The sequence below is a fragment of the Malurus melanocephalus genome, unplaced genomic scaffold (assembly GCF_030028575.1).
Source record: "Malurus melanocephalus ecotype Western Australia unplaced genomic scaffold, MMel_1.1 scaffold_1177, whole genome shotgun sequence".
NCBI lineage: Eukaryota > Metazoa > Chordata > Aves > Passeriformes > Maluridae > Malurus > Malurus melanocephalus.
In genome coordinates, this window is record NW_026624409.1 from 1,309 (window position 1) to 23,459 (window position 22,151).

A 22,151-nucleotide genomic window follows, 5' to 3' on the forward strand; every position below is an offset into this window, starting at 1 on the left:
TATCTGTGTCTGTGTCTGCCTGAATGTCACTGTCCTGGCTGAGCAGCAGGAGCTCTCCAGTTATCCCAGTGAAACTCCGCAGGCACTGGATTCTCAATGCCCTCAGGACATGGGGTGATGCCCATTTCCTTGATGAAACCAATTCAACCAGATGGGATAAATTCCTGGCTAGTTTTTCCCCTTAGAATTGCACTCTTTCAAAAGTTAGTTGTTGAGGCAGGCAATCAAAAAGGAAGCACTTCAATGGGCATTGGGAGCAGAGTGCAGACAGGGGAAAGAAGCAGCAAAGACCAATGGCTTTCCCTGTTTTCAAACAGTTCCTTCATATGATTTATTTGGCAGGTCTATATTAAGGTTCATTATCTTATCACTGAGCAAGTGATTGATATGTTTGGGGGGGAGGAAAGAACATGCTATGCAGAAAAAAACAAAACAACCCATTGGACAGCWACTTCAGCACCTTTGTGCCAAATTTCCATGTTATGTATCAAGTTTGAAAATGCTGACCCCACTACCTACTAGACCAACATTTTCAGGTGTCTAACACCCATTCTGTGAAACTCAGACCTCTGAAGTGTATATAATTGTGAATATAAAATGCAGAACTGCTTTGGCAAGTCCTCATCAAATGTCATTTTTCTAATTTTAATTTAYTACAAATGAGGTATTTATTTCTGAGGAGAGGAAAAATGGCCTTGGGCGGTTTCAGGAAGCAAAATACAAAATAAGCAAGACACTGTATTTTCTGAGAATTATTAAATTTAAATATGTGCAATTACAAATCACAGACATTTTCAAAAGCTGAGTTCCTGCTGTTTTCCTGGCACAAGAAATGTCCTTTGCAAAAGAAAGTGCTTAGTGACTCCAATCTTTTATATTACACTTAATGACCATGCTGACTTGGATTTGGCTGATAATTCCTTACCTGAGGGCTTGAATGCAATTTTGCTCTTCTTGCCCTTGTTTACTTGCTTCAGGAAAGAATCTCTGAGCAAATCAGATGCTGTMACACGTTTACTTGGATCAGGTTCAAAACAGAGCAAAATAAAGCTCTTTGTTTCAGCAGACACTGATTCTGGAATTTCAGGATGAATCTTAAACATCCCAACCTGCAARTAAAACACAAGTACTAATTATTTTTATGAAACAATTGCAAGGAGACCATGGCCCAAAGCTCTTAAAATATGATTGCCAACACTTCTCATGACTCTTGTGGAAAAGGAGTGATCCAGGTACCCACATAAAGCAGGGAAGTGAAAACAAGGTTCTAATCCTGTTTTATTTCATTATAAAATTGTGTGAATCCCCATGTCATGTTACACAAATGCCAAAGTATGGATGTATCTTATCTGCTTTCAGGCAATCTGAGGATGTGGGCATTATGGACACCAAGTGATTCAAACACTCCTTTTTTCTCAGCCACAAATCCCTGCAGCTTTTGCCCAGGTTTCCCATCAGCCCTGCCCAGCACATTCATGCCCAAGAACAGCAATAATTCCCTGCTCTAGCACCGAATGCTGGAGCTGCACCTGCTCTGCTCTGCCAAAATTCCTGCACAAATCCACACAATGACCTTGGCACCACCCCCTCTGGGGCCAGATGTCTTTCAGCATTATTTCATTGAAGATCACATGATGTGCAAAGGTTTAAAGGATCCTTGGTAAACCATTCTTTAAGTAATGACTCTTAAATGGTTACTTAAAACAGTCTCTTTTCAGACTCTGTCTTTAAGTAATGAAAAATGTACTGATTGCTCCCAGTGATTTTTCCAGGCAGCTCCTCACTGCCTTCTTCTCCTCTAATGTCAAACTGTTGGGAAGGCAGAGCTGCATAAGCTGAGTGCACAGGATGCACATGTCTGRAGAGATTACAGCTTGTAATCTCAGCATCTTTACACCAAACACATCCTGGAACAAGCACAAAGAGTGTCCATGAGGAATCAGAGTAAAATCAGAGCCAGCTGCTTCCAAATAATCCCATTCCAGACTGCATGAACACACCAGCATCATTAGGCACTCACAGTGCTGGTTTAGCTTCAATGCAAGCTGAAGCAAAAAATGCTGAGCAATACTTCAGTTTGAATGACAGTGCAGTAATAAAATGTTAATAGTGCTTTAAGGCCTTCCCAACCATGACTTTCAAGATTCAGCATCACAAACTGTCAGCACTCTGGTGCCAGSTTTCAYCCTTGTGCACTAAACAAAAATACARGAAAATTCCAAACYAGGGCCAGCAAGTTTGAAAGTTTGTCTCTGATCTTTGTTGCTCAAGAGGAATAAGTTTTGTCACAATTCTCTGCAAATTCTGTGGCGATCATCAGTGTACTTTGTCTCCACTGAATATCATTTACACTGACACAGATGCACACRTTCTGTGCTCACAGAATAAATCACTGCACACCAGCCAGGAACTATCCTGCTCTTGGTTTACTACAGCCCCTTTTCTCTACTTTGTCCAACTCTTTTGCAATTTTTAAATTGCACAGGGAGATTTAGACCTTCCCTCTCCTCACCTGCCCTATGCACAACACAGCGTGCATGTGTGGAGGTGAGGACCTCAAAAGTTCAATATTCCAAATTTTCCAGACTTCCATTCTTTTTCCATGCTTGCCCAGCCAGCCTGCTTCAAATCCAGCTTCCAGCTTGCTCACTTTTATTAAAATTWAAAAATTTTATTATTATTTTACTTGCTCACAGAAAAAGAAAACACYTTTTGTAGTGTCTGGTGCCTAGAAGATGTAGCTCCAAACAGAGCCAAGAAACAGAAAACAAAAACCAATGCCTGCCTGTTGTACATGAACACAGGCTGCAATTACAATGCCAAAAACTTTTTCACATCTGTGAAGATTAAAGGCAAAAAAAAGTATTTTAAAAATGCCAACTCTGAGCCTTGCTGAACTGCAAGACAGATTTCTACACCTATTGATAAAAATCTGAATTTGCCACCATAGTTCCGTTAATGTTGATACCAATGCTCACAAGATACATGAAAAAATTACAACATTGATAATTTAAAGCAGTTTGCTGGGTTATGGATGGGATATTTCTCTCCAATTCTCTAGTGTAAGTGAAAAACTAAGTGCTTTACTAAAGGTCTACTGCAAGCCAATGGAAGAATCAAAAATTTGCAGTCTGCTTATTTGGCATATAATCACTTCATAGCTGTTACACTCCTGTTAATTATAGAATCAGAACAAGTATCTTTTTTAAACTCACATTATCAAAACTATCTGAAGAATTCTCAAGTGTTAATCTGTGCATTTGAAAACARAGACAACAGCTTATTGAGGTGGTAGCTCTGACCTGCAGGACTTGGAATGAGAAATATGGAGTATTTATATATATATTTATATATATATATATAATATACTGGAAATCCTGGAAATCCCTTTCCCTTTTATGTTGCTAACATTGCAGAGACCAGGCCTTTGAAAGAAAGGTTTTTGTTGGGAAGGAAGCTTACAGAAATTACTTAAAGGAGCAGAATTAACTTGTTTGTCATTATTGGGGAGACTGGTTACGAGAAGGAAATCATAAACCAAGAGCAGGAGATGAAAAAGTAAGACASTAGAGAATAATAGTTTTCATAAGTCTTCACTCATTCTTCAGCTTGCTGCTCTGAGTCATGACCTATTTCCAGCACAAAAATAACTGATTACCCCCAGAGCAAAATAGATCAGAGAAGGATCTTTTCCTTTACATCATATATGGCTTTGTGCAAAACATCCCATGTAACACAATGCTACTACCAAATATAATATTAGAAAATAAAAAAAAAAAGCTGTATTTACTTTAAACATTGCAGCTTGAGGCTCCCCCAGCTCATGGAATGGAGGTTTGCCTGTTGCCATCTCGATGATGGTGCAGCCCAGGGACCAAATGTCAGCTGGAGCACCATATCCTCGTGGTCCTTTGTCAATGATTTCTGGAGCCATGTACTGCAACGTTCCTGGGCAGGGAAAAAAAAAATCTTCATTCTTATTAAAGAGGATTAGCACAGCACTCTGCAAGCCAAAAACTGTCAAATGCAACATGCAGAGCCAAAATACTCCATTTCCCATATCAGCACTGAAAATTAGACACAAACTTCTGTTTTAACATCTTTTTTATAAAATACTTTCTAACACAAAGTTTCAAACTGCTGAAGGTCTATTCACCACACAATCCAACAGCTTCCTCAGAAAATMAAATTAGATCAACAATGTTTGCAAACAACAGCTTTTAAAAATTATGCATATAAGAGATGAAAAAATCTAAGATGTGACARATAGTCTYCATGAGAATAATTTTTCTTATTCTWCCCCAATAATGAGAACACTAGTGTCAGGGAATTTCAAACTGTTTGAAAGAAAGCTATTTTTGTAAATACAGGACAGTAAATCATAACTGATCTAGAATTCCATGTGCTTGGGATTTCTGAGATCCAAGTTTAGCAAAAAAAAGCCCCAAAAAAAACCCCACCTAAACAAAACAAACAAACCCAAACCAAACCAAACAGCAAACCACCCTGTTACAATTCCTAAAGCTACACATACTGACAAAATAAGATCCTGCCTGTAGACAATCTGAGTGTTATACTAGTAATAATAGTGATAAAGAGCAGTACAGTAAAAAATTAAATAMAAGATGGTCAATTTGGTATCACTGTTATTGAACCACCACTAATACAGCTAAAAAGGTCTTCACAGGAAGAGTCCACCACCACTAGAAATCTCTAGATGTTCAGAATTTCTACCAGCTCTGTTACAACATCTTTAAATTAAATTCTTTTTCTTCTTAAGAATGCAATAAAGCTGTAAACTATTAAGTAATGGACATAYAGTGAAGATAAAAGGGTATAATATGTTCATTGAATGTGATTGCTGCAGAATCAAAGGTCAAGGCACAGCTCTGCCCTCAGGCTGTGTATCTTCAATGGAGGGATATAATGTTGAAACCACCAAAAATGGGATTTTTCAAACCATGTGATTATATAATGCCTAAAATCTTGGGTTTATGTTTATTGAGTTATGGTACAAAATAAAAATTGCTGGAGACCTTTTAAGGTCCTCTGCAGTGCAGTTAGCTGCTTACTGATTTTAAATCCAAAATGATAACTTCAATATTTATTCACATGGCAAATTACATCTCAAAGGCACAAACAGGGCTGCAAACTTGCAAGAGAACAAAGAAGAWGTTTATAAAGAAGAAGGGTATAAAGAAGGGGTTACCTCCTTTTATTCCAGTATGATAAGATACCATTTCTCCACATATCATCTGTGCTGACAATCAGTTGTTAAACTCAGAAGGAGGATGTAAAATACAGGCAAAGACAGAACAATTTTCCCTCAGTATCTACTCCAACCCTAACAGCAATCAGCCATAATAGTGCCTTCCTGGACCAAAATTAAATTTTGGACTATGACTTTAAATAGCCACAGAAGTGTCTTCCATCATGATTTAATGATTACCTTTATGCACACAGAAGTTTACAGAACATCCTGCAGAAATAAGCAGCACAGCACATCAAACCACTGCTTTCCAGAGATAAAGGACCTGTACATATCTGAGAATTACCAATAAGATGGTTGACAAAAAATTATTTTTTGAATAATGTATTTAGAAAAAAAAATAGTGAACCTCCTTAAAGGAATGCTTCAGAAGGCAGCATTTAACAGCTCTCTGTCATATGTGTATCTAACTKTTGTGGCACCTGGAAAATGAAGAGATTTCTTCTTGTAGCTCTTCATTCTTAAAACATGTTACATATGTGATTCCAAACACCACAAATAATTCTTTTCTTCTCTTTAAAGAACTCCTAACTTAATTTGATTCCAATAACCTTCTTTATAGCTTTGAAGGAAATGGATTTGTTTAAAATGCCTGCACCTGAGGAGATGTCTAAAATTTTCATGTGAACTGTTCTTTTTACTGTTAGCCAATTGGTTAGATTTTGGAACTAATACCTCAAAACTGAAAGTGTTCATCAATTTGAGTTTTTCTGCACTTTTAAGCATCCATCTAGAAAATGTCCATGTGTAAGTTACTAACATCAAGCTTGTTAAATAAAAAAGTTCCTGTATTTAAGTGTTGCCAGATGTCAATGCAACAAATAATTGCTACTTAATGAATGCTTAGAAGAAAAACTTTTACCCCAAAAAAGTAAAATGGAAGAGAGTTACATCCAAAAAAAAAGTAAAAAAAGCTATCAAGCCTATGTTTATGGTGGTCACACTCCCATTTAGTCTCCCCTGAAAATGGAGACCCAGTGGGGTTTTTCATCACTAACCCAAAGAGCCTCTTGGCTCAAATGAAAACCCTCACAAACTCTGCTGGATTTCTCTTACCTGTAAATGTTTCTGTGCATGGRTTGATTCCTGCCAGCCGTTTGGAGGTACAAAAATCTGAGATCTTCACCACACCACTGTAGGTGTTCACCAAAACATTGTCCCCCTGTGGTTTGGAGATGAGGGAAGGCAGGGAAAGGGTGAGGGTGGAGGAGCAGAGAGGGAGATGGATAAACACAATTCTCAATATCAATATCCTTCAAATTTGCACTGATCTTTGTGATACACCTTTCTACAAAGGAATATTTCAGGACTTGGTTTTAAGCTTCCATGAAATCCTACTAAAAATTCTGCTTCAGATTAAAGCAAAACTAACTGAAGTAAATAAGATAAAAAGCAAATCAAACAAGATACACTAAAGGAAAAGTTACCTTTATATCTCTGTGTACAATCTGGTTCTCATGGAGATACTTCAGGCCTTCCAGAATCTGCTTGGTGTAAAATTTAATTGTAGGTTCTTTCATTGGGCCCCACTTCGATCTTAAKAGAGCTGAGAGGCTGCCTAGAAAAAGGATATTGATACAAGAAAATGTATCAAGATAATGTAATCCCCAAATTAACATCAAACAGTTAAATCTGGATGAAGCCTTTGCTCAACATCCAAATAAAAAACACAGTACTTACAGTTAAGCTAAATTCTTGCTAGATCACTCAAAGCAAATAATTTGCTGCTGCTCTGAACTGGTTATTTTTTACTTGCCAGGTCAGGTTCTACTCCCTGAATAGATGACAAGAATAAATGTTGTGACAGGGCTGGAACAAGTGCTGAACTAAGCCTGGCACCCTTTCACCCTTAATGAAACCAGGACTGGGGTAAAACTGCACCACAGTGTACACTGCACTCAATGAACCACAACTATGGGCAAAGAGAGCTGATCTTCTTGAACAACAAACAGAACAAAAAACAGAAAGAGGCTTTTCCTTAAGAATATGGGATTAACTTCTGGCAATATTCAGAGACAGGAAAGAAATCTGAAAAAAACCCCTCTGAATGGATGTTTGGAGTAGGAGATAGGCCAGCCACACATTTCCTATTCTAAAAAATGAATCTTTAAATAACACAAATATTTTAATGATGAGGAAAAATAAAGAACAAAATAAACTAATTACAGTATGTCTACTTAAGGCCAGAAAAATTCAGCTAAAGGAACTTTTAACTAATCCACAGCAAAAGTTTTCTGAAGTGAAGTTTCCTCAAAGACTCTTGCATAATCTTAACAGCTGGTTCCTTTTTAAGCCTGGCWACAGAGTTTAAAATATCTGAATTGGTTCAATAATACCTTGCCATTAGCAACTAATCCCAGCACACTATAGTGATCATACATAACAGAGCTGACCCTGTTAACAGTGTGGGAAAACAAGGGGAAGTGTTGCTATAACCTCATCACATCTGCATGCATCATGGGCTCACAAGGATTCAAAAACYAAATCATTTCCCCACATTAAATGCCCTGGATGTATTTAATTACACTTGGAATGTCTGTGTCTGGAACTTTCTKAGAAAATCTGAACTTTACCCACCCCATTCTTATTTCTGTTTTTATTTTGCTAATTAAATTCATACAAAATTTAACACTCATTCTGACACATCCTTGACACTGAAGAGTAAATGGCAAAAAGGAGACAAAAACAATGTAGAGAGGTTACAGAGGGATTTCACATCATCTTCCTCCAGCAGAGAGAGCTGGAGGAGTAAAACTGGGAATTATGAGCAAAGSACACATCTCACTTTTATCTCTAATTTACCTACAAAATAGCATTGCTTTGYATATAGCAGCTACAAAACAATTTTGTATTTGCTCTCTCAGTTTTACTGCTCAAAGAGAAACACCCTGAGAGCTCCAGTCATCATTCAGCTCAAACTCCACTATTTTATAACACATGAATATTTGAAACCAAATACTTTTAATCACTTATCTCTATGTTCAGAATTATTACAGAAAGGGGAGAGGGTACTGGGATCTATACTCTTCAAATTTACTCTATCAGAAAAATTACTTATACAGTTAATGTGCCAACAGAAAAGGCAAATACAGCACCAAACACATTAAGTGCTTATCTGCTGATTTTTAGGAAGTTTGGAGTCCCAAATGCTTTTTTCCCTTTGGCAGACAAAACTCAGCATGATGCAAACCTCCTGGCACCTGCTCCATAAAAATCTTAATGTATCCATTTTCTGAAACAGATCCAAGATACTGGACAATGTTCCGATGCTTTAAATATTTGTGCAGTGCTATCTCTTCATGAAGAGGTTGGGAATACCTRTTAAAAAAACAAAAACAAGGAATATTTCATCATGCAGGAAAAGGTTCTAGGCTATGCTTAAATGCTAGTTTGACAACAGAATGGATTTTAGGGATAGTGATCCAATTCTCAGCTAACATATTGTCCATGATCTTTAAAATGCAGGTTGATTCACTGCCTGTKCAGAAAAAGAACAGAGATAGAGGAGATCTCAGAGGAAAAAGATGCCCTTCAAGAATTCATGTGTGTGTTTTCTGTATCAACACATAGCACTGCCTTTGACTCCAGAGCTCCTCTTATGCTTTTCACCCTCCACAAAAAGAATACAAATGAGATACAACTGCAACTTGAAACAAAAATATGTTTTCTTCTAGAATTTATGATATACATGCAGATTATTAAACTGTAATATTTATGATACATATGTTTTCCCTCAAAATACAAAGACTTTATTCTCAAAAAGGTACTGTTGAATACTRGGAGGAAATCATAATTGAATTTCAGTATATTGGGATTTTATAAACTAACCACACAGAAACATGTGCTAAGCAACGGCAGATTTTCAAAAAACAATTTCATTTTTGTTATCAGTGTATATATAACAATATAGGTCTCACCTGCTGTCTCTCTCAGGTATTTCTTTGATGGCTATTCGGACCTGGTTGCTAATGTCTCTYCCAGCATAAACAATTCCATAAGTACCTTTCCCAAGAACTATCCTGTCACCATTCTCATCGTAATCATATTCATACTGCAAGCAGAAAAGACAAASAAAGCAGCACAGAAATGGTTATTTAGCATTTGACATTACAGGGAGCCTTAAATACAGTTATGTACTGAGTTACTACAGGATTTTGAAAGAGCACTTTTGCAAAGAGTTAAGAAAGGAACTGGACAATTTCTTATCTCAGATATTGTGGAGTACACAGATCTCCCCCAGTATCTTCCCACATCCAACAGGATGCCCCATATGGAAAATCTGCAGGGTATTCTCTGTGGCTTCAGGTGAATTCTCTACTAAAAACAAACCACAAACCTTATTACAGCAGCCCTAACCATTGACTTTTCCATCAATGACCATTTGTTCTGCACTGTCCAATGTGACTCTCTGATACAGAACACAGATTTGGGATTTGTTTCTTTGCAGTGTTTTCCCAGCCCACATTGCAGCTCTGTCCATGTGGCACTCTGCTCCATCTCACATTGCAGCTCTGTCCATGTGTCACTCTGCTCCATTCCTCACCTCACAAAGATTACAAGTTTCATGTGTGCAATGTGCTAAAGGAGTACACAGATCTCCCCCAGTATCTTCCCACATCCAACAGGATGCCCCATATGGAAAAAGTGCAGGGTACTCTCTGTGGCTTCAGGTGAATTCTCTATTAAAAACAAACCACAAACCTTATCACAGCAGCCCTAACCATTCTTTTCCATCAATGACCATTTGTTCTGCACTATCCAATATGACTCTGTGATACAGAACACAGATTTGGGATTTGTTTCTTTGCAGTGTTTTCCCAGTCCCCACTGCAGCTCTGTCCATGTGTCACTCTGCTCCATCTCCTCACCTCACAAAGATTACAAGTTTCATGTGTGCAATGTGCTAAAGSAAAGCAGTCTGTCGTTTATCCTCACAGCACATTCTGCTCACTGGAACTAAATTGCAGCAAGCACAGCTTTAGCACAGTTTCATTTACCCCATTTCAGCACTTCACAGTTCACAACATCATCTTGTTACACGATAGGCATAACTGACCCAAAATGCCATATGCAAAACTTGTCAGGTTCTTTGGTGGGAGCATATCCAGCTTTCACAGCTATCATATGACATAAAACTGTGCAGAAAAAAGACAGCAGTCACATTGCAGAATTTAGGATTGACAGCAAGCCCATCTGCARCAGCCTGGTCCTAAGCCAAGCCTTTAATTACCGTGGAGAAAGCTACATTCTCCAGTCTGGGTCTAAGGATACATGAAAATGGTTGGGATTTAGAGTTCAGTGCTAGTTAGTAGACAGTTTAATAAATTTGTATACAATTGATGCAAATTGATACATTTGCCTCTTCTCGTCCCAACAGCTACAAATATTGAATAAACCACTTTTGGTTGCCAAAAGTCTGAATAAGTGATCTAGTGGTGTGAAATCCAGCCATYAGGTACAAGTAAACAAGTGTTCATATCTGACCTTCTGAAGGGCAGGGTGTTCTCCAGGATACCCTATTTGGGTACTCTTAAAGTGATTGGAACTCCTTCATATCAAAAACAGAAGTGAATACCCTAAGGCAGAAATAACTGCAGCATTCACATTCCTTCACAATAATTGCTAGCTGCAAAACTAGACAGCAATTTATACACAAAATACACAGCTCCCAGTGACAACATTCTGATAAGGATTCTGACTGAAATCAGATTTTCTTCCCCCACACTATGCACGAGGTCATTTCTTCCTCTTCCCCAAATATAAACAGATGGTTTATTAACAGTAAGAACTGTTTGCTCTGTACTAATCAAGCCCATCAAGACCACACAAAGCTGCATTTTCCTCGTTGTCTCTTCTCAAATGTAAGATCTCTGTTCATTTATACACTAAACTAAATAATTCTCCTCTCCAGAAATCCTGATTTCTGTTWCAGTGTCCTAACCTAAGACAGTAAGTACAATTGTGAAAACTTCAGGACAGGTAGGATGATATAGCTTAAAGACTTAAAATTAATTTCTGCAGTCACATSTCCATGTGTCATTCATTCACAAAGGACTGTTTCCTGCTCTGCATTGTCAAGTGATTTTTTYAGTTCAGTTTTTAAAAGGCTCAAGCACAGTGAGCCTCTGGGACAGATTCATCTCAAATGAGATTACCTGGAGTAGTAATGGTATCAGGTACCTGCAAGAAAAACTAAAGCACCTTTGTAAATAGCTTTTTTCTAGCATTTATTTGGTATTTTATCTTTTTTATCCATTTGAGACAGCTGATATCAGTTGATTCTCACCTATACACTGTTTTCAAGAAAATACAGTCACACACATCATTAAGGATTTATACAATTTACAATAGCAACAGACCCACTTAAAAAACAGTGTGTGTTTCTTCAATTGAATTCAAATCTCATGTACAAATAACTTTGCAAAACTTTAAATTTCATACACAGTTACAGAGTTTAAATGCTATTTATCTTTCTACCACACTGATATGAAAATGCAGGGCAGACTGAGAACAAACTTCACAGTTCTTAGATCTTTTATCCCTCACATACCTCCAATGTGTCTCCATCTATTTCTCCTTCTAGTTCCAAAGTACTGCCCATTGCATCAGACAAAATTTCCTTTACCAAACCACAGAATCTAAAAAAGAAATAAATAGCACAAGATCAAAGAAGAATATCATTTCAGAAGCAGATTAAGCAGATTCTTCACAAGTTGGGCATTTCTTTCAAGCTAATAAACTGATGAGCATGTTCACAGGTTTCTTTCATTAATGACTTTCTCCATATTTATCCCATTTAAATTGATGAGGAACATCAAACACACACTAAAAATCCTCATTATTTATAAAATTATTTTATTTGCYGTAGCAGAACCCAATAGTTACCTGTTATTGTAATTGCATAGTAAAACCTTTGTAGATCCAACTCCAATATTTTTTTCAGTACATGTTTGGCTGCAAGTGTGATTAGTCAGTATTTCAATAAATTAGGTATTGTAGCTTTTTGTCAGGCATTCAGAAAGCCAAAAGTATCAAAGTAGTAATATGGTTGGAARAACAGAGTTTGAACTAGTTTCTGGTTTTCTGGGGTGGAGAAACTTAAGAACATTTTCTACTGTAGTTTCCAGCATGAGCCACTCTTTTTTTTTTCCAAATTCTACACAAAATGATTAACAATTATTTAAAAAAACATTATAAACTATTCATAATTTCATTTCATACACCTCTTTCATTAAACAGCAGAGACACAACTCTGGAACTGACTCCTGCAGTGACTGAAAAAGGCATGAAAAAATTGCCCATTTTCATGACACAAAAATTGCACTGCAAAATCAAGGCTCATTTTAGTGTTTCCTACCTTTTATGCAATGCACTCTGCAAACCTAACAATTTTCTTAAACCTGATTTTATTCCATGTGATACATAGATAGTAATTATTGGATGAAAAATAGATTATTTTTCTATAATTCAACTCCAAAGACAAAGTGTATTAACAACTCCCTACTACACCATTCAGAAGGTGTATTTGCAAATACCAGTCCCAAGGCAGAATTTGGTCTGGGGAGATTTAGTCCTGAAATTCAGCTAGCCTGCTGACTTTTTAGAGACAACAGGCCATCAGAAAATATTTAATTATAGGTGCAATCAGTACCACAGCTCTGTGAAACAAGGTAAATTAGAATTTTTTGTTATATTTAGATGTTTTTATTTACATCAAACTGATTTTTTCAGTCTGACACATAAGGGAACCTGAAACAATGTAGTACCTTAAATGACATGGCSAAGACAAAGCAAAATAAGATAATAGTTTTAAGTTAGATTAAGCTACTTTAAGTCTTTTTTCAGAGGTAATGATTTGAAGATAAACTAATCAGAATCAGAGAGGAAGTATAATTTCATCACCTTAAACATCACTGAGTTTACATTGCTTCTTCATCAGGAAAAAAATAAGTGAGGAAAGAAATAATCTGTTTTTCAGGCAAAAAGATTGGTTTTCAATCTTTACTAAATTAATTTTCTTTAGTCTATAGATGAGGCAGGGAACACTCACACAAACTGAACTCACCTGCTGCACTGGTTTTCTGTAGAAAAATAGATTTGAAAGTCATCATAGTTGTCATGGACATAGAGAAAACAACATCGTTCATCAAACTTGGAAATGCTGTAAAATTCACATTAGGAAAATATTATTTTTAATATAACAATTAGAAGAAATAGGGCAATAAGGGTTTTTTTTTCATTATGAGCACTTAAGAAACCTCTTTTTCACAGTTAATTACATCAGAGAAGCAGTATGCAGTTATATATATTTTCCTTATAACTAGAAGTTTTCAGTTTATTTATATATTCTATAATCCTATCTCAAATTTGATAAATCAGCTTACTCTGGTAAAACACTGRTTTATCTGAAGTGTATTGAGGTTGGTTTGTTGTTCACCTCCACTTTTACACAATTTTTTTTGATGACACCTCAATGGAAACTGAATTGCTTTGACATTAATTCAGCTATCAGAGAGCCTTTTGAGACTGACAAGTAAATCATGTTTTTTATAATTCCATTGCTCCTACAATAAAACTGAACTGGGAAATACCAACATTGTAGCAGATCCTTCTCAGTCTAGAGTTTTTACACCTTAATAATGATAAACAAGTTTTGGGATGACCAATATTTACTCCAGATTGCAGCAATAATTCTGACTAAGTCATTATTTATTGCATATTGTRTCCTGGCAGTGTCATATATATCCCATCTAAATGCACTGAAGCCATAAAATACAGTATCAATATGAAAGTAAATCCAGGAATTTCTCTCTTATCCCAAACACTTACACTTCAGTATTTTGGTATATAATTCCAAATAGTTAGGACTGTTAAAGAATTTTTGTGCCTTAAGTTAATAAAATTTCTTACATTCTTGTCTGATCTGTTTAGACAAACTCTTCAATTTTGCTTATCCACTGCTGAGCCAGTTAATTCAATGCCATGYTACATTAGCAACTTGTTGAAGCACATTAAGGGGTGCATGGAAAACATTTTTAAAAAATCTGAATTTTGCCTGAAGAAAATTTTTTTTAGACATTTGTGAAAATACACCATGCCATTCTTAAGCTTTATTTAATTTAGCAATTTCTAATCTAACAAGTCAGACAAGCACATATCTGACATGAGAACCAAGAGACAAAGCACAGTGATTCTTCCAGGGGCAAATTCTGGATAGACAAAACAGCATCTGAATAAAAATGCTGCATTAGAAAAGTGTCACAATTTTAGGGTTTTGACAGAGTGTGTGTTAAGTGCAATCACATTTTTTTTTAAGCTAATGCAATTTCAAAAGTATAGCAATTTAAMGTTGTCATATACAAAGCAAATATCTAATTCCACTAAATTTAAAAAAGATTGCCTCTTTGAGCTTTGTAATCTTCAGCAGTGATTAAAAATCAAAGCAAACCAAATKAATTGCTTGCTGCCTTTTGATTAAAGTTATCTTTCTCAATGATTAATTTCTGTGCATTGTGTTGACTGAAGGTAATTAATATGGTGCAGAAACTTTATGCTGAGTTATGCTGAATCAGTTCCACAGACTTCAGKAATTCATGTTGCATTGGAGYARTARAATAAAATACCATGTAAAGTTCATTTAAACCAAATCTGCTTTTTTTTTTTTTTTAAAGGAGAATACTGGAGTTACAGTAAAATCTATGTCCAAATCCACGATTTTATGTTTTCAGTCACCACTCACATAATTCAGAGAAATACACAAACTACCTTCTAAATCTAGTCATGCATTTTGCAATTGTTACCACCAAATGTGAATATTTTCTACCCTTTCAGTTCCCAGAAAAATCCTCTTTCTATGTAATATTCTGATCTTCTTTGGTACTGATATTTTGAACCATTTACTTGTGAGTAGTGTTTACATTAATCTAGGCTGTCTTAACTATTTAAAGGCTAGTCCTTGAGAAACTCCACAGTAGTCTACTTCCAYCTGAAGAATTCTCTTCTGTCCTTAGCAAAAAACTCCATTTATGCCTCACTTATTATTTCTCCAATAAGCCAAGTCTTGSTTAGCAGGTTTTTAAATAAAGCCATATCAGAAGTATTTCTGAATTCCAAACAGAAAATAGGTACCATGGTTTGCTTTTCCAAAAGAAAAACAGACCAGCTCTTCTGTCACCTCATGGAAGTGAAGAGCTAAGGGCTCTTCTTTCCTTCTGCTCTCCATGTTTTTAAATGCAGAGATGGCAATAACTTCACTGAACCATTTAGAAAAAAAACCAAAAATCAGTTACATGATTTAAAACAAGAAAGTCTAGCAGAGCAGACAGACACCCACATACACCCTGAGATGAGTGATCCTATGAGAAATGCCAATCCATGGAAAGGTAAACTCTGCTGTGACATTTCCAGGCAGGTTGGACAGAACAGATTTTATAATTGGAAGAGAGATTTAAGGTAGAATCCATATTTCCCACTTAAAGAAAATAAAAAGCATACACAAAAAGACATTWAACTGTTATCTGACACACCAACCTTATTCCCCGAATGGAAGAAGCTGTAAAATTCCATTCATGAATCTGTTTCTGTAAAGAACAGAGGTACAATCAACCACAGTTTCATTTTGACTTCATATTGAAAACAAAGTCACAGCATGGTAAGCAAAAGAAAGCTTTTCCAACATGGCTCTTTTTCTTTCTTTCTGTCTTCCCTTCATATTTTGAAATAAGATTGATACATGGGAAAAGAACTTATACATATATGCTATTTTACTCATCTGAGAAAAAATGAATATAAATGGCACAGAGCAGAAGCAAAGGCTGCATTTCCTTGTGTAAAATTAAATTTGAAGAATAAATTGTGCAGTACAATTTACCAAATGTTATGTTTTGATGCAATACAACTATATTTTATATTAAACATGAAGCAGACTGTGCCCTACTCTTATCTAGGCTCAAGGGAAAGGCATTCATCACAGGCTGCCATTTTTTATAGTTTCTTATATTACAATTGTAAAAGTTTAAAATGCCTAAAACATTGAACACAATACTGGGCTTTATCTTTACTTTTAATCTAACTTTGAGCTGCATCTTAACAAAAATCAYAGAATTCCAATGAGAAATATTATGAGCAGACTGAATAACCCATGGACTGCTAAGAGACATGGTCAAGATAAAATAATCTGAATGATATCAAAGCCACTTGAGCTCTAATAAGAGTCACTCCTTTTACTTTCTCTGTAAAATGTCAACTTTTGTAACTGCACAAAAGAGATACTGAGGCTTGGGCTCCACAGAAATGCAGCAAATTTTAAATTATTGTAAAGTGCTCTAAAATCTACATGTAAAGATTTACTTTATACACAGTGAATCAGAATAAATTTAACAGATCTGCTGGCAGTTTTACCATTTCAGCTGGAGAGACATGCCACAAAGACAGAGAGCTCTCATCTGCTTCACTGTTGATGGAAACATAAGCAGGCTGGTAGACTTTAGTTGGTTCTATCACCAAAACCTGCAGACAGAGAGCATTTTTCCTTAATAAACCAGCAGCTCATACACTACAGTATCTTCAGATGCTCAAAAAGGTAATTTTGAAGTAAGGCCTAAAAAATTTCCAAGGGAGACAGGAGGGCAAGACAAGGCAGGAAAAATCTGTGCTCTTATCAACAACAGAATAGTATTATCACAATTTGTTACAGAAAACTAACAAGTATTCCTTAGAATGCTTTTAAGGTAGTGGGTTAATTTTTTTTTACAGAATAAAGATTAAGTACAGGAGTTTGGTTCATGCAATGAAATAAMAGGCAGTTAAGTTTTTAAGTCTTGTGTTTAGAGTCTTCTGATTCTTATAATATCCTATCCAGAAACATAAAACATACAAAACTTGTTTGGACATAATATCTTACTGGAAATCTCAGTCCATTAGTTGTTTCTTTCGTTGCCTCAAAAATTRTATCTAGCCAGAAAGTCAATCTTTCTTGTTTAGGAGAATGTTCTATGGTGAGTTTCTTGAAACGCTGAATTAACATCAGATTCTGAACTAATGATTTCAAGTACCTAGAATGTATTGAATTAGTGAGTTAACAGAGAGAAAACAAAATTTGACCAGATTCTAAAACCTTTTAACTGACTCAGACATCTAAAATGAAATGTGTTTTAAAAGCTAAAATGGTAATGGAAATGGTAGTGCTGCTTTTTATAGATTTCTGGAAAGAATAGCAAGTTTAGACTAAGCCTTAAGTCATAAGCTCCCATGGATGTTCATGAACAAGAGCTTTTTGCAAATGGGAATAGTTAACATGAGTGGTTACATGGGATTAGACAGGATATGATGAGCTAGAAGATGGTGGGGGAGGGAAGCAGCAGCTAGCTAAACTCTGAAAACAATGGTTTCATCATATTTTCACGATTGCTTCACAAGGAATCATTATCAATTTCCAAATTCTTTCTTATAAAATATGTGCTTCAATGGGATAGAAACCTGACAACGTTGGATAATTTAATTTCTTACCTTCCCCCTTCCTTCCCATAATAAAAGAACAGAGTATAAAGTCAGASTTGCAAACAATCTAAGATGGAAAAATCCAGTTAAGTTATTTATGTGACTRCAAGATTTTTTAAATTCTTGTATTTCCCCACAATTTAGTACTTGAGCTCCAGCTTTCCACCACATACCAAACTGGAGGTTTCAGCTTAAAAAGCTTCTCTGCTGCTTGTACTGCTTTACCAACATCATTRGCCAGCATGCTCACACTGAAGAACTGTCCCACATCCCAGTAATTGTTCATTTTTTCCAGGCTTCCTTTTCTTCCCAATAAACTGTTTAACCGTACACCTGTAAAATTTCAATTAGAAACAACAATTTTCTATCAGTAAATCACTCTTTTGTGGTTTTTACTGATAAGACTATCAGTAGAAGACTAATTTAAGACTTGATTAAGCATTACTGATAAAAATAAAGTGGAGTAAACTTTCCCCAGGAAAAAAAACATTGCAGAACACAGAGGCAGGATCTGCAAATCACACCCTCAGAACAGATCAGAAAGTCAGAACTCCTACTACMCAGTGCTGAAAAACCTCTTTTGCTTCTGCCTCCTGATTCTCAGCTGCTCCAAGGCAAAAGGAAAATGTCCCTTTGAGATTCCTGTGCTCTAGACTGCYATTCAAGATCTACCACTAAAAAACCTGAACCACCTTTCTTTCTATGCAACCCATCACTATAAGTATTTTGTTTTCTTCATAGRGAGAGAGGCAGAAAACTTGTCTGTGGCACTGTGTGTGAATATTTACCTATTTTTCTCAGTTCCATTGAGCTTTCAAACTGCTGTCCTGCAACAAGCAGCAAAACTGCAAGGTTAATTCCAGAATACAGAGTTGGCTGGAGCTCAAATCCTTTGCGATACCTGCAGAGAAGAGTCAAGAATTCACATCTCATTGTTTACAACTGAAATATTGCCAAGTTTTGATAAGTATTTTAATGAGGATTATATTGGCACCAATGGCCCCAAGCACTCTGTTTCAAATTCCATGTTCATTAAAGCTAACCCAGCTAACACAAGTTGAATGCCCAYCACTACTGGTGCAGGATCAAGAGATCTCCTGAAGATTCCATGTTCACCAAACCAAGATTGCTAAAATTATTGTACTCAAAAACAATTCATATGATTACACAAACATACCTATGTGAGCAGTGAATGTGTGTATGCATGCCTTAATTTCTTAAGAGAATTTATAACAGAGTTTATCACTGCTTTTCCTCATATCCAGGAGATCACAGCATGTCCTGGAGATCTGGCATGGAAACCATCCTTGCACAGAGCACCAGTGTAAATCCATGATCTCACTTGTATTTCATTTCGGCCTTGAGACAGATTATTGGATATTTCCTCTATAAAGACACAGATTGATGTTCCTCCTAATAAAGTGCATCATTCAATATCCAGGGGAGTTTATAAAGAGAAGCAAGGAAATACATATACAAAGATCTGATGCACACTTATTCAAACAGGACCCTGGAAAACAGAGATAAATAGAAAACTAATCTTCTAATTATTACAGCCCTGCTTTTSACATCCAGATGTAAAATGTTTGAAAATGTTTTTAAACAGATTATTTTTGTGTTTTTTTTTTTTCCTGTTACCATTCGATGGAATGATCTCGACTATTGGTATCTTTACAGTCAGAATCAAGAAACATATCCTTGTAGATCCTCCCACAYAAGCAAAACATGTCTGGAGCAGGATGATCACAGCTCTGCAGGACTTGAAGCATAACTTGGAGTGCTTTCTCTCTGTCACCWGCATTATTTCTTCTGAAATCAAACACAGAGAATAAAATAAATGAGCTCAGATTTGAAACAGTAACTGCAAGCTGGGAGAACAAGGGCATCCCTCATCTGTCCCACAACCCATCCATCATTACTATAAATACACTTGATTTTATTGAGACTGATGCACAATTGTTGGCTGACTGATAAAACTTCTCCTATCATTGATCTTTAGGTGTAGCTCACATAAGAACTGACACAAACCCAGAACTCCTCTGTGATAAAAATCTGTCATCTAACTTCATTCCCCTCCTGYATACACAGACAGACTCTGCACATCCTGCAAAGAGAAAAAAAAGTGCTTGTTCAGTGTTCATTCCTGACAACACTTAACAAAAATGGCCATTTTCAGCATTCAGATCATTCAGCTATGTCCAAGATTTGTAATCTTGAATCCAGAGGATCTGGAAACAATAGCAGGAAATATCAGCTAATTGCAGGAGAAGTTCAGGTAAATCCAATCTTACCCAAAAGAATGGCAGATCTCAATATAGAGCCTTTGAACTACAACAAGAATAGAAGGGTCAAATTGAACTTTTTTATTAATTAAAATTCTTCAGAGAAGAAAAAGACTTGGAAAACTAACAGCTGTCATCCAGCATCTTTTGACAAATATTTAACAATTGAATTAAGAAGAAAACAGTGATTAAATAACATTTCCATTCCTTATTATTATTAAACAATCAGAATTKTTGCCTCCATTTACCTTGCTGTTTTTCTAAGTTCAGAACTCAATATTTACTGCAAGAAGTCAAGATAGAACAAACAAGAAGGTCTATTTGCAGGAGTAATACAAACACATCTTTAGAGTTTAACAGCTTCTTCAACACATTTTTTCCATCACCAGAGAGATTTAAAACATTTACCAACCCCTTTTTAGAACTGTTTCCAATTTTCCAAACCCYACCTAGGTATCCATGAACAGGTCTACAAGGATGATGACTATTTTGTCAGCAATACCAGCAGCAGACAGTGCTTTCAGGTAAATGCATTATTTGCACACCCCAAAAGATTAATATTTCCTGTACAGTAGCTCTGATCCTTAGCTGATGCAATAAAGTCAGTAACAACACATCTGTAGCAAAAATTCAGACTTCTGTGCATGAGAAMATCTAATAAAATTAAACAGATTTATAACTGGTTGTGCAGGCTTTATCCTGCCTTTGATGTTAATGGCAGACCGAGCACATTTTTAAGCATTTTTTCTTAAGATTAACTGCTCTGAAATAAATAYTGGTCTTCTCTAATGAGCACACAAGGAGAAAGTTAGAATCTTTTATCAGTTTTACAAGRAATAAAGAAGAGGTAAATCCATTGCACAGCTCAGCATTTTCTAACCCAACCTCTTCTGAACAAACCAGACTCTTTCACTAAGAGCACCTAACTTTCACTGTTGTTAATATTAATGCAGAGAAAATTAAGTAAACAGAACTTAGAACAAAATTAGGCCTAAAATGAATATCCAGCAGCTCCCTGGTGCTGTATATTGTGATCACAGAAGCTGGCATAAGTTCTGAGCTCTTCCTGAAAACACAAGAAATGCACAACTAGAATCTAATGTAGAGCACTTTGGCATAGGAACAGAAATTCTAAAAATCACTGCTTTCCCAGATTGACTCAAGTCTGCCTTGTGTGAAAACTGGTTAATTATTAATGTAAATATAAAGAGGTGCTATGTACTGATTGAAAAGAGTGTAACACAGAAAAAATGCAATGAACAAAGCAAGACACTGATTAAAATGGGATTACTGGACATCAAAGGATGAACCTGCACACACCAAATACAACAACAGGAGAGCATTTCAAAAAACAAGCCCTAAATAAATACTGTACTAGAGGACTTGATATGAAAGACGTCTCTCTCTTATCAGGAAAAAATTACCATTACAATAATTAAATTCAACAAAATTTAGCATATGGCAAGTATATACTCATCTCGCAGGATATTATTATTAAACAAAAATCAGTTTAGGTACCTTTATATTAGACCCTGTTTTTCACTGCAGAACAATTTGTTGCCCATTGGGTAATACAAAACCAACACATCAATTATAATAATTTACARACTTAGGAAACTCTCAGCTTCTCAATTCCAAAAAGAGAGGGCAAACCAAGAAAAAAACAAACAACCTGAAAGATCACATAGGCTACAAGCAAATTCTCTGAAGTCAGTATGAAAAAATACTGTTAGATAATATGTAGAATACAGATTTTCATTTCTTATTTCAGACCCTACATTTTGTCAGGTCTGCATGCCTGACCTTGGAATTTGTTTCAAGGTGTCTTGAAATGTGTCTGTGSTGTTATCAATAGAGTAGAAGAGATTATTACCTTAAACATCAAGGTTTAGCACTGACTTCTATTTTTTTTTTAACTAATCTCAACTATATTTGCATCTCCATGCTCCCCAGATTCCATTTAAAACCAGAGCAGAACAAATCACAAAAAAAAACATGTCATAAAGGAGATCATTGAATAAAATCCTCTTCTCAGAGCAAGTCTCCCAGCACTGGAGCATGGCAGCCTTGGCTGGGCCTGAAAAGCTGAATCTGTTAAACCT

At 36.0% G+C, this 22,151-nt stretch overlaps 1 protein-coding gene across 1 annotated transcript in view; it reads right to left on the reverse strand.

The window, feature by feature from the left end:
• The window catches only part of MAP3K15 (mitogen-activated protein kinase kinase kinase 15), a gene marked incomplete at its 3' end in the record, with an annotated part of 64,676 nt that overhangs the window by 853 nt on the left and 41,672 nt on the right, over nucleotides 1-22,151 (reverse strand). Inside the window, exons 7-20 of the mRNA XM_057387297.1 lie at nucleotides 19,406-19,576; nucleotides 18,556-18,668; nucleotides 17,941-18,100; nucleotides 17,172-17,322; nucleotides 16,670-16,777; nucleotides 15,800-15,849; nucleotides 13,335-13,430; nucleotides 11,820-11,907; nucleotides 9,187-9,320; nucleotides 8,460-8,587; nucleotides 6,697-6,827; nucleotides 6,326-6,431; nucleotides 3,791-3,948; nucleotides 926-1,109 (exon numbers count right to left, since the gene is read on the reverse strand). Coding sequence (XP_057243280.1) covers nucleotides 926-1,109; nucleotides 3,791-3,948; nucleotides 6,326-6,431; nucleotides 6,697-6,827; nucleotides 8,460-8,587; nucleotides 9,187-9,320; nucleotides 11,820-11,907; nucleotides 13,335-13,430; nucleotides 15,800-15,849; nucleotides 16,670-16,777; nucleotides 17,172-17,322; nucleotides 17,941-18,100; nucleotides 18,556-18,668; nucleotides 19,406-19,576 — 1,778 coding nt within the window. The remainder of the gene's footprint in view (nucleotides 1-925; nucleotides 1,110-3,790; nucleotides 3,949-6,325; nucleotides 6,432-6,696; nucleotides 6,828-8,459; nucleotides 8,588-9,186; nucleotides 9,321-11,819; nucleotides 11,908-13,334; nucleotides 13,431-15,799; nucleotides 15,850-16,669; nucleotides 16,778-17,171; nucleotides 17,323-17,940; nucleotides 18,101-18,555; nucleotides 18,669-19,405; nucleotides 19,577-22,151) is intronic.